Source organism: Rhinatrema bivittatum, chromosome 1, assembly GCF_901001135.1.
Source record: "Rhinatrema bivittatum chromosome 1, aRhiBiv1.1, whole genome shotgun sequence".
Classification (NCBI taxonomy): Eukaryota; Metazoa; Chordata; class Amphibia; order Gymnophiona; family Rhinatrematidae; genus Rhinatrema; species Rhinatrema bivittatum.
The window spans coordinates 680,681,125-680,694,333 of NC_042615.1; the positions used below are offsets into that span (position 1 = coordinate 680,681,125).

At 44.7% G+C, this 13,209-nt stretch overlaps 1 protein-coding gene across 1 annotated transcript in view; it reads left to right on the forward strand.

Annotated features, from left to right (window-relative positions):
• Positions 1 to 13,209, forward strand: part of DHFR (dihydrofolate reductase) — a 217,316-nt gene that overhangs the window by 174,316 nt on the left and 29,791 nt on the right. The window contains exon 5 of the mRNA XM_029574186.1: positions 9,009 to 9,124. Coding sequence (XP_029430046.1) covers positions 9,009 to 9,124 — 116 coding nt within the window. The remainder of the gene's footprint in view (positions 1 to 9,008; positions 9,125 to 13,209) is intronic.

A 13,209-nucleotide genomic window follows, 5' to 3' on the forward strand; every position in this document is an offset into this window, starting at 1 on the left:
TGGCATGATTAAAAGATCAGGTGAGAGAGGCTATAATAGTTAAAAGAACATCTTTCAAGAAATGGAAAAGGGATCTGAATGACGACCACAGGAAACAGCATAAGCACTGGCAAGTCAGATACAAAGCATTGATAAAAAAGGCAAAGAGAGAATTTGAAAAGAAGATTGCCATGGAAACAAAAACTCATCATAAAAACTTTCAGGTACATTTGAAGTAAAAAGCCTGCGAGGGAATCAGTTGGACCATGAAATGATCAAGGGGTAAAAGGGACACTTAAGGATGACAAAACCATAGCTTCAGCGGTGACTCCAGACTCTGCAGAGGGTTCATTAACCAATGCTATATGCAATTCGCTCTGCAGCCCTCCATCTTCCAGGACGAATTGATCAAAGTCACTTTCATCGTATCCTGTCTTGAGGGGAAGGCGCTGGCTTTGACTTCCCCCCTGTGAGAATGCTTGAACTCCCTCCTAAGGGAGTTGTCTCAGTTTATGGCTGTGTTTCGACGGACTTTTGATGGTCCAGGGCGGCATGCCATGGCAAGCACTAGCTTACTACATCTTCATCAAGGTCAAAGAAATCTCTTCGACTATGCCATCGAGTTCCGGACTTTGGCTTCCGAGCTCGGCAGGAAGACTGCCTGCGAGCTATCTACCTGGATGGACTTACCTCACAGCTGAAGGATGAGCTGGCTGCAAGGGAGCTCCCTTCCTCCCTCAAGGACATTATAGACTTGGCAGACCGAATCGACCACCGTCTCCAAGACTCCAGGAGAGTCGGATGCCCAAGAAGCCCTCTTGGATTTGTTCCCACTCGCCACCAACCCTGCCTCAAGCAGGGTCACTACTGTGGCTAAGATGGAAGAGCCCATGCAGTTGGGCTGGAGGCAGCTGACACCGGAAGAACATCTCCAGCGGAGACAAACCGGTCTGTGTCTGTTTTGTGGAGCACCTGGCCACCATCTTCAGACCTGTCCTATCCATCCGGGTCCTGAACTTGGGCACAACTTCTCCGGCCCCTCAATTATCTGTACCGGTCATCTTGATCTGGGATTTCCGGTCCTTTCCAGTACTTGCTCTGGTAGATTCCGGAGCAGGAGGTAATTTCATTCTCAAAGATCTTGTCCAGCTCCTGGGTATAAAGGACCCGTTCACTAGAGACCTCCTTGTGTATAGCATCTATTTATGGAGAACCGCTACCTGGTCAAATCTTCCTTACCACTGAACCTGTCCAGCTGCGCACTGGCACCCTACATACTGAAGAACTTGAACTGTTAGTATTGGAGAAATCCATCCATCTGGTAGTCCTCTGACTCCCTTGGCTACAAAAGCATTCTCCCCAATTTAACTGGGACTCATTGCAACTGGTGGATTGGGGTCCTGCCTGCCACCAGTCCTGTCTTCAAAAAGTAGTACTGCCACGCCAATTTTGAAGATGTGTTTTCCAAGCAAAAAGCAGACCTTCTTCCGCCTCTTCGGAGGTTCGATTGTCCAATTGATCTTCTTCCAGGGACCACGCCTCCTTAAGGACGTACCTACCCTCTGTCCCTACCTGAGACAAGGGCCATGATGAAGTACATCCAAGACAACCTTGCGAAGGGATTCCATCCGCCCCTCAATCTCTCCCGCTGGGGCGGGATTCTTTTTTGTGACTATGAAAGATGGGTCACTCAAGCTGTGTATCGACTACCACAGCCTAAACACCATCACTCTGCCACTAATCTCAGAATTATTCGATCGTCTTCAGGGAGCATCTATATTCAAAAATTGGACCTACGCGGGGCGTATGACCTAGTTTGAATCCGCTCCGACGACATTTGGAAGACTGCCTTTAACACCCAGGACGGGCACATCACTGATCCTTATGAAGGGACCGCGTCAGGAACCTGGCCTCGGCCCCGGATAATGACGTCAAACTATTCATAGTATTTAAGCTCAGGCTCCGCTCCAGAGCATTGCTTTTGCAGCAGGTCTCCTTGCTGGTTGAGTACTCGTTGCTACTAGAGATTCGTCTCTTCCTGATTCCTTGTTGTTCCTGATTCCTGTTTCCTTGTTCCTGCTCAGCCTATGCTTCGGATTGACTACACGGACTTTGACTTTGCTTTGCCTGACCACGGTCCAACCTATCTCCAGACCCAGACCTCCGCATTGCCTGACCACGCTACAGCCTATCTCCAGACCCAGACCTCTGCTTCTCCTGACCACGCTACAGCCTATTCCCAGACCCAGACCTCTGTTTCGCCTGACCACGCTACAGCCTATCTCTAGCCCAGATTTTTGCTTCATCCAACTATGCTATTGACTATGTCCGTGATCAGACCTCAGCCTTGCTTGCCATTGCCTCTGGATTGCCGCCAGCCCTGACTTAAGCCTACCATTAGATGCCTCTTCTGTCTACTTCTTGGATGTAGATTCCTCAGGCTTCAGTCTACCTTTGCTCGAGCGCCCTCTGCCTTCGTTCCATTGGCGCCCGAGTTTCCAGGACGACATCCAGTCCAAAGTAGAACTGTACCTTTCCTCACCTGCTGTCTCTGGGCTGAATCCAATTTTCCTGCAACCATACACAGAGGCCCACCTAAGTCCTGCTGGCCCTGGCACCCAAAGGCTCAACCCACGGGGAACGAGGGCTGGTATAGGTGAAGCTCCAGCGGCCTCTTCCTTTCAGCCCACTCCACCTGCCGACAGTGGGGACCCATTGGTCCTTACCTACATGTTGCGTCAACCCCACTTTGGCCCAAGGATCCACCTCTGACGCAACAGTGATATGGATAAATAGGAATATGAGTGTAAGCATCCTTGAGATCTAGTGTCTCAACAATTGTTTCAGTCTAGGAGAGGAAGAATGGTTGCTAGAGAGTTCATTTCAAACTTTTATTTTTGAGAAATTTGTTTAATTTTTTTAAACCCAAGATAGAATTGTAGCCTCCTGATTTCTTGAGAATTAGCCTTTGTTCCTTTCTGGTAGATGAATTGCCTGTATCGTATAAGAGGATATCTCCTGTTTTATTAAAAGTGCAAAAGTTCCTTAGGATTACAATAAGAGTGATGAGGAGTAATTAGATGAAGGATTTCAAAGTTCAGTCTGTAACCCTTTTAGATAATGTTTAGAACCAACTGGTCTGTGGTGAGAAGGGACCACTGGTGATAAAAAAAAATAAAATACCGCAGTCCTCTCCCCCCCCCCCTTTGGAAAGTATCCATGGTCAAAACCCCCGAGGTTGTTTCTGGGTCAACTGCTGAGTAGAATTTCTTTGAGGCCTATCCTGAGCGAATGCTCTAGCTGAGGCTGGTATCATTGCCTTTGATAAACATAAGGAACATAATGTCTTCTGTAGTACTAAAACTGTCTCCTATATTGTTACAACAAATCAAGCAACCTGAGAGGTTGCTTGATTTGTTGTAACTGTAGTCTGTGTTTGTAGAGTGGTGCATTGATCCTTTATAATGTTTATGGTCTCCTTAATGGTATCACTGGTACATGGAGAATCTTCTAATTTATCATGAACATCTTCTCTTAATCTGATTAGATGACAAAAGTCTTATGATGTTTACATTTTCCTAAAATTCAGTTTTCAATTTTAGAAATGCTTAATGGAAATTCTCAAATTTCCTGCTCAATCAGTATCCCTAGTTTCAAGAGATCTATGTTCTACAGAGAAAGAAAAAAAGTCTGAAGATGGACAGAAAGATTTATCTTTAATATCTTGATGACAGCTTGAACCTTACAACCCTTCTAGAAACCTCAGACTAAAAGGTGGTTGTCCCTGCAACCATGATTGTGACTCTGGTCCTAGTTCCTGATAGGGGCTGGTTATGGAAATGTTTTTTTAAGCATCAGGAAGAGCGGTTCTTGAAGCAGAAAATCAGAGTCTTTCCAGACATGCTCAAGGCTACTCAGAAGACGTGAAAGCACTTCTTGCTGTTAAGACCTGGAATTCTTTGCGCCCTTTGCACTCGATCTGCTGACCCTTCGACCGACCCTTCCGCGAGCAAATCCCAACTGCACTAACCCTCCCACGAGGCTGCGCTCAGGTCCCGACCATCCTGGCATCCCCAATGAGGCCCTTGACTGATGTACGCCTGCCGCTACATCCAAGCCTGAGAGCCATCCATGCTGCCAGGCCTGAGAGTCTCCGCCACCACCGAGCCTAAAGGCTGCCCTCACCGCTGTGCCAGAAAGCTGACCGCACCATCCACCACCGAACCCGGAAACCGCTGAGAGCCTGCCCGAGAGCTGACCGCACCGCCAACACTTTCCCTAAGCTGCAACAGCAACTCTCCCGCTACCTATCTCCTCTTCAGAATCCTCTGCAGAGACACAGCATCGCTGCTCCCGCATCACAGGACTTCCTCCCGACAACCCACAGGCCTGAACGCCCTCCAGCCGAGGCCGCCCCATGCCAGCCTGTTGTTGACTCTGCCTACCTACGTTCTCAAGGCGGCTACGTGGGACCGAGATGACGATGTGGGACAGGACCATTTAAAAGCTATATCGGTTAGCCGTTGGCGCTGTGTGCCAAAGAAGCACAACTAAGGAGCCTGCCCCTTAGTGCGCCCCTTTGCACTACCCTTTCAGCCTCCTCGCCTTACCCTTTTTACCCCCCCATCCCTACTGGAAATCCTCCGTCCGCTGTCCTACCCTCGCTTTCCCTTCCTGCTAATACTACCCATCCAATACCTCCGCTCCACACCACGCACTCCACCACTCCCCCAGCTCTCTTTACTCATACACTGCCTCAAAATCATCCCGTCTCCCTTCTGCGCTCACCATCTCCCCTTCATCAACCGCGCTTCCCCCTTACCACTCGTTGCCTTCCTCACCCCTTCCCCCCCTACATCTACGCCGCCTTCAATTCACCCCTTCCCTCTTCACTTATACCTCCCAGGTCAGCCGCGTACTCCTACCTCATCCCTGCCACCTCTATTGCACTGCCCCGTCTCCCCCACACTATCCTTGCCATTGACCCTACCCTGCTATAATAATATCCCCTTTCCCTGATGCTTTTATGATTCCCTCATTACCCACCCACAACAACTTTTCTCACTAAACAAGCTGTCCCTCTGCCTATCCCCCCGACCACTATACCCTTGAAGCCTCTCTCCTCCCCCAATACACCTCATACACCTCCTCACAGCATTCAAAATGCTGACACACCCTCCCATCCTCAAACACCTTTCTTATAGACTCAGGAAACACTACTCTAACATTCCCACACCACGCCCCAAAGCACTGCTACCCATCGTGCTCTCACCATTTACGCAGCTTCTTGACCTCACCGCCTTCACTCTACTACTCTTCAACACACAATCCATCTCCAAAAAAATGCCCATAAATGACATCCTGCTAGGTTCTGACCCTGACATATGTGCTGTAACAGAAACCTGGTTAAAAGACACGGACACTGTCCTTCTGAATCAATTACCCCTACATAGTTATGACATATTCTCTCTACCTCAACCAAAAAGAAGAGGTGGAGGTCTCCTTTTTGCTGCCAAGAAGGAACTCAGATTCTCTGTACTCCCTGTGAAAACAATACACACATTCAAATCTGCCTAATCTACGCACCACCTGGACTACTTGAAAATAACCTATCCCCATTCATTGAATTCCTTACTGAAAATTTAGACCTTGATAGCCCTGCCATTATTCTTGGGGATTTTAACCTCCACATTGACGCCATCCCTCTCACATCTTCATGCGATGCCCTCCTCACTTCTCTCATAGCAATGGGCTTCAACCAAATTATTTCCAACCCCACCCACAGAGGGCCACACCCTTGACTTAATATTCATAAACTCATACATTCTCTCCACCAAAGCCCCCTCCTGCACGCCTATTCCTTGGTCCGACCACTACTAACTACCTCCCTTTCGATAATCAACCTCTCTAACAAAAAAACTCTTCCCAACCTCTCTAACAAAAAAACTATTCAATTCCGTAAACCTTGTAATAGAGATGAACTTATCACTACTTTCTCCAACGCCTTAAAAAACCTTGACACCTCTGATACCGATTCAGCAATCTCATCCTGGAATGAGATCACCACCAATGTTGCCAACTTCTTATGCCCCCAAACCATAAAAACTCTAGATACCTCCAGAAATGCAAGAAAACCCTGGTACACAAATGAACTCAAAAAACCTAAACATGCCCTGAGAGCCCAGGAAAAGAAATGGCGCCAAAATCCATCCCCACCCCTTCTGGCACTTTACAAATCTACCCTACACACAATACCGCACTACCATCCTTAAAACAAAAAAGACTTCTACGCCATGAGAATACATGGCCCTCTTCTCTTTTGTCGCCGAACTCACCAAAGCTCCCACCCCGCCCCCTGCCCGATGATGACACCCAATCCAAATGTGATAACCTTGCACTTCACTTCCGCGACAAAATCTCCAGACTCTCACAACGCTTTCCATCCCACTCACCACACCTCCTACAACAACCCTCCATTCACCCTTCACCACCTTTGAAACGACCTCATACTCTGAAACTGAAGCAGCACTAAAGAAAATGAAACCCGCACGACGCCCCTCTGACACCATTCCTACAAAAGCACTCCTCTCCATCCCTAGTATAATAGCAAAACCCATCACTGAGATCATCAACTACTCCCTTACCCAGAGAATTGTACCAGATATCCTAAAACAAGCCACTATCAAACCCCTTCTCAAAAAACCCAACCTTGACCCCAAAGACCTCTCTAATTTCTGACCCATCTCAAGCTTCCCTTTCCTAGTCAAGGTACTTGAAAAAATAGTCAACACCCAGGTTTCAGACCACCTAGAAAAACACAACATTCTTTTCCCGTCACAATTCGGCTTCCATAGATTTTTCAATACTGAGATGCTCCTAATCTCCCTCAACGACACCATCTTAAAAGGCTTCGAGAAAGGCCAATCGTATTTACTTGCCCTACTTGACATATCTGCTGCCTTTGATACCGTAAACCATAACATTCTCCTAACCCATCTCAATGAAATCAGAATTGATGGTACCCCACTCCACTGGTTTAAATCATATCTTTCTAACAGACTCTACAAGGTTTCAATAGTCAACTTTGAATCTAACCCCATACACCTCTCCAGGGGCGTTCCCCAAGGCTCATCTCTCTCTTCTACCCTCTTCAATATCTACCTTTTGCCGCTCTGTCAACTCCTCTCTGACCTTAAGCTCGATCACTATATCTATGCTGATGACGTTCAAATACTCATCCCCATCACAGATTCTTTGGCCTCCATCCTCAAAACCTGGGAAACTGCCCTCTCCTCGATTAATTCACTCCTAAACAGCCTAAACCTTGCCCTCAACTCATCTAAAACGGAGCTGATCATTCTCACCCCAACTCATAACCCAATAATCGCACTCCCTCATTCTATCACTTTCTCACAGCAGGTACAAGACCTTGGTGCTATCATAGATAATCACCTCAACTTTAAAAGATTTATAGCCTCAACAATGAAAGAATGCTACTTTAAACTTAACACCTTGAAAAAGCTCAGATCTCTTCTCCACTTCAATGATCTCCGCACCGTACTACAAGCCACCATACTATCCAAAATTGATTACTGTAACTCCCTTCTCCTCAGTCTACCCAAAACCACAACTAAACCCCTGCAAATGCTTCAAAACTCTGCTGCTAGAATTCTTACTAGCTCCAAAAAAACAGACCATATCACCCCCATCCTCAGAGATCTTCACTGGCTTCCTATCTCCTACCGCATAATTTACAAAGCACTCACGATAATTCATAAAACACTCTACAACCAGAACATGCGATGGTTAAATGACTCCTTCAAATATCGCCCCACTAACAGACCAACCAGATCCTCCTATAAGGGCATTCTATACACCCTTTCACCTAAACAGTCTCACCTTAACACCACAAAAGAACGAGCACTATTCATAGCTGGCCCCCACACCTGGAACACCATGCCTCCAGAACTCAGACTAGAGCCTTGCACTTATAAATTAAAAAAAAAAAAACTCAAAACATGGCTTACCCTTAACTACAGCCCTGCTGCCTTAATACTTCATTCTCTAACACAATTTCATTATTGCCTAATTCATTACTGTTAACTACCGCACCCCCCTTATTTCTTTTCCCTGCCGCAATCTATTCTTGTATTCTGTTAACACTTCGCTATTGCTTAAATCATTATTGTTAATCTGCCGCGTCTACCATTTATCTTGTAAACCTGTTACCCCTTCAATAACCTGAGCCACCCTGCCATGCTTCATGTAATTATTATTTTACCGTTAACATTGCATATTGGTCAACTTGATTTCGTTAATACTGCTTCTTTCATTTACCCCTGCCCTGTCTCATGTAATTCTCGTTTACAGTTAACCTTGCATCTTTAGTTAACTCGTTATTGTTATTTCTGTCTCTTTCATATTCCTGTTAAAGACCTTACTTCCGTGAGATCCCCTGTGGGCCCCTACCTTGTTCCATGTAATTCTGTTCTTTGTTGTTAACAATGTTTGATGTAAGCCAGCATGATGTACCTACGAATGCCTGCAAATAAAAGTTTTAAATAAATAAATAAATACATTCTTCAGCTGGGATCTATATTTATCTTAAAATTTCCCTGCAAATGTTTTGGGAGATATGCTTCCTATTTATTTATTTGAGCCTTCTCAGCTCAGTTCTTTCTCAAGTGAAAAGATTGGACAATCAGGATAGTCCTGGGCCCTTCACTTTTCTTCTTCCTTTTTCTTTTTATGGTTAATTGGCTCCTGCTTTGGCTTTTGTATTTTTGCATTATCATTATTTCTTAGTTTGGTGGAAGAAGCCTTCAGTTATGCTGTACTTTATATTCGAGTTGGCTGGATATTACTTGTTTTAAATTTTTTCTCTCTGTTTCAGTGCTGACTTGTATTTTCTTTTTTTCAGGTTATTCTTGAAATCGTACTTGATAAATGTTATAAATAAATTAAAAAAAAAAAAAAGCTTTCCTCAAAGAACTGAACTGACCTACATTGTCTTTCTTTTTTGCTCACAGGAGCTAATGGAGAAACCCATTCATCAAAAACTCTTTGTGACTAGAATTTTGCAGGAGTTTGAGTGCGATACTTTTTTGCCAGAAATTAATATAGACACATACAGGCTGCTTCCAGAGTAAGTATTAAGACCATTAATAAACGTAAGTGCTCCTTTATTTATTTTCCCTGCACAGCAAAATAATAGATGATAGGTTGTTAGGGTCCTTCATTTTGGATTTTTATTGTTCTTTAATTTTCCCAGGAATTTATCAGGGGTCATTATGATAAGAACAAAAGCAGGAGAAAATCATTTGAAAAAAATGACTCAGTTTTCCGGGTAAAAATCGGAGTTTATTTTGGTGGACTGTAAAATAGCATTGAACAGATTCTCCAACACACCTACTCTACAGAATCCCCATCTCTACCCCCATCCCCTACCTAGCATGTTCCTCTCTCTCCCCACCCCCAACACTGCCAAGAATCTCCTTCTCCTGCCGCTCCTCCATACTCCAGCTTTAATGGTGATGGTTCCAGGTTTTTCCTCTCTCCTTCAGCAGCATGCTTACTGAGGCTCCCGCGCACTGCAGCACTGCACTTCTTCTTTTGTGCAGGGCCAGGGAGCCTGCCAGGAAGTGCTTCTGGTGGACAGGGCTTGCTTCAAATGCATTTGAGGCACCAAACAGCAGGTACTTTGGCTGCTTGTGGGATGAGAAGGCGGGACTTGAAACATGGCATGGGTGGCATTGGAGGGTGAGCGCTTTCACTGGTGAGAATGGGACTTGAAATACAGCGTGCACTTTGGCTAACACTGGCTTCCAGCTGTGGATGGAGTCCTTAAAGCACATCTGCAGCTCTGAAGCAGCTTTGTAATCAGCCTAAAATTAGGGTGAATATAGATTTAAACCAGTTTAAACTGAAAACAAAGGACTCTATGGATTGTGCATTTATGTAGACTGGACACCTTTGGCTGTTCCTACATGTAGAAATAAAGCTATGTTCTTTATTTTAAATATATTCTAGGAGCTAAGAATAATTTAACTGTTCTATCCATGCCTGTCAGCTACAGAATGTGGAAGTTAGTGTTATTGGTAGATCGATATTAGAGACAAAGGATCCTATATTAGAAAGATAAGCAAAATATTCAGATTTCTGTATTTGTCAGCAGTCTTTCTGGGAAATTTTCACATTGTTGGAGGAAAAGATTACTTCTAAATAACCAATTTCACAAATGTAGCTCTGACTACCTGTGTTCTCTCTCATCTGAGGTCTGTGCATGACATGTTTGGTCACAGCTTGTCCCTGGAGTGAAGGGGGGAAGAACTAACAGGGAGCTGGAGATCGATGAATCTAGTGCTGTATTGCTTTTCTCAGACATTCATATTGATTGGAAATAAGATTTTCTCCTCCAAAGCACTGTTCCTTAACCATTTTGTTTTAATACCTACTAAAAGTCCCTGAGCGTAGTAGTTTCTAAATCCAGCCCTTGAGAAACCCCAGATGGTCTGGTTTTCAGGGTAAACAAAATATATCTAAATTAGCTTTTGTTCTTAAATAAAGTATATGAAAATATATCTATTAATGTGGATATCCTGAAAACCCAAAATGTTGGAGTTTTTGAATATCAGATTACAGAATCTCTGTCTTAGAAATCTTGGCTTCAGTATTCAAATCTAAATGGTTATGTAAGTTAACTGGATAAGAGTTATCCGGCTAACTTGCATGAAATATTCAGGATCACGACATTGCTGCTGAATATCCCTTCAAAATTGCCATGTAGCCAGATAAGTTATATCCAGCTAAGTTAGACCAGCGCTATAGCAGGTCTAACTTATCCAGTTAACTTAACCGGATAAGTTAACAGGTTGGATTAACTGGATAAGTAACCCCGTCCTGATCTGCCCATTTCCTGCCCCCAAGATATCCGGCTAACTATTTGGCTGGATAAATACTTATCTGGCTGAGTGGCGACTGCTCAACATAGCCAGATATTCAGCAGCTACTTAGCCACTTAGCTGGCTAAGTAGCACTGAATATCGGCCTCCTTATGGTTTACAGACAAAATAAAAGTACTAAATGGTAATCAATTTTCAGTTGTTGTTTCACATTATTCTATATACCGGTACTACTGATAATGTGTATTCTTCTCTCCAACATGTAGTACGTATATACTTACATTACTGCAGCCAATATATCATATTTCAATTACAGAACTGCTATATACATAGCATTATCAGTGCTTTGATAAATCATGGATGATGAAGTATGATCCTACTGTATAGATCCCTAGTTCTTTGGAATACACTAAGGGGATAATTTTATAACATCCCATCTAAATTAGGTGGCAAAAACACATATAAGTTACACCAGTTTTCAAAGTGGCATAAAATGTATAAATCCGCTTTGAAAATTATCCCATCAATTTTACCCTCACATAATTACATCTGTTATGTGTGTATAAATTCTTTGGGAAAACTTATGTGCAAATGCAAAAGTATATGTGCTACTCCAAACCCCTCTCCAACTCTACACCCCGAAATGTCTCCGCTCAGTGTGGTAAACTTCCATGTGAACAGGCAGTATGCGCATTAGTTTACACAGATATCAAGGGGACAATATTCAGGCCCATTTAGCCAGGTAAGTGTTGCTGTCTGAATATTCAGCCTCACTCAGCGGCCACCACTTAGCCAGCTCTTCATCTGGCTAAACAGTTCGCTGGACAGGTGAGGGGTAGGACAGGGTTGTTCCAGGGCATAACTAACTTAGCCGGATAACTGCCGATATTCAGCCTTATCCAGCTTAGTTATCCCAATAAGTCTAGGAAAGTTATTTGGCTATCCTTTAGTTACGATCTACATAAAAACTTATCTGTTAGATAGCTGACCATATTGGGTGGCATGGACACATTTATCTTTCTAATTTATTCAGCAGCTACAACTATAGGGGTCGATTTTAAGACCCGCGTATGCATGGAACTATGCACGCACAGTTCCTGGTGCGCGCATCTGGATGTGGCTAGTTTATAACACACACTCGTCGGCGCACGAGTGTTATAAAATACGAGATCCTCACGCACAGGTGCGACGGATTTTTACATCCGCATGCACATGTGAGGGCAGGTGGCCACCTCCGCGTGCAGGGGAGAAATTTTTAAAGCCCACCCACGGCGACAGAAGGACAGAAGTAGGGCTGCCCCAGTTCCCTCCCAGTCTGCTCCAATTAAGGAGCGGACTGGGAGGGAACTTCCCTGGCCCCCCCTACCTAACTTTCCTATCCTTTCCCCTCTCCTCCCCAACTCCTAACCCCTTCCTAATTGCTTACTTTTTTTGTTTGATTACTGCTCCTATGGAGCAGATGTAAGCTCCATGCACTGGTTGCCTGGCGGCATGCGCTTCCTTGGGACAACGGCTAATGTCGCTGTCATGGCCCCCCCCCCCCCCCCCCCCCCCCCCCCCGGGCCGGACCTTTGCCCTTGGCCGGCACTTGTGCGCATATCGGGGTTTATGCGCATGGCTGGGCCTGTAGTAAATGCGCGCCAGGCCCAGCCACGCAGGTAAACCCCGGTTTTTACATACGTAGACGTTTGAAAATTCACTTGATATTACTGTACAATATACACTTATTGAGATCAATATTCAAAGCCATTTAGATGGATAACTCATAACTTATCCATCTGAATGGCAAGTTTTGAAATACTGAGCTATTTATCTAGTTGGATAAAAAGAGACATTCCGGGAGCATTTTGGGGGAGGAATTGAGTTATCTGCCTAACTTAGCCGATTTTTAATTATAACTGGCTAAGTTATCTGACCTTGTATGCTTGGATAACTTCCTACTTAACCAGATATCTTCAAAAGATATCCAGTTTAGCGGCACTAAAAAAAAAAAAAGAAAGAAAGAAAGCTGAATTAAAGGGCCTACAGCCGATGTTCTATGTTCCCCTCCAAATTTGTATAGATACCCTATTGGTCCATGGAACCTCCACCCCCTAATACCCTTTGAAATGTTAGCAGAGTGTTTGTGAGCTGGTGCCCCCCTTCCCCGGACCTCTCATAATTACAAATGTTGCAGTCGGGCCCTCCTCTCATCCCACCCCACCCCTAGTCTCAGTGTACCGCACACCGCAGCCCCTCCGGACCTTCCTCCCATTCCCTCCGAGCCCTAAAAATCCATGCTTGGTATGGGATATGAACTTACTGACTCACTGCGAGCTGCACAACGTCT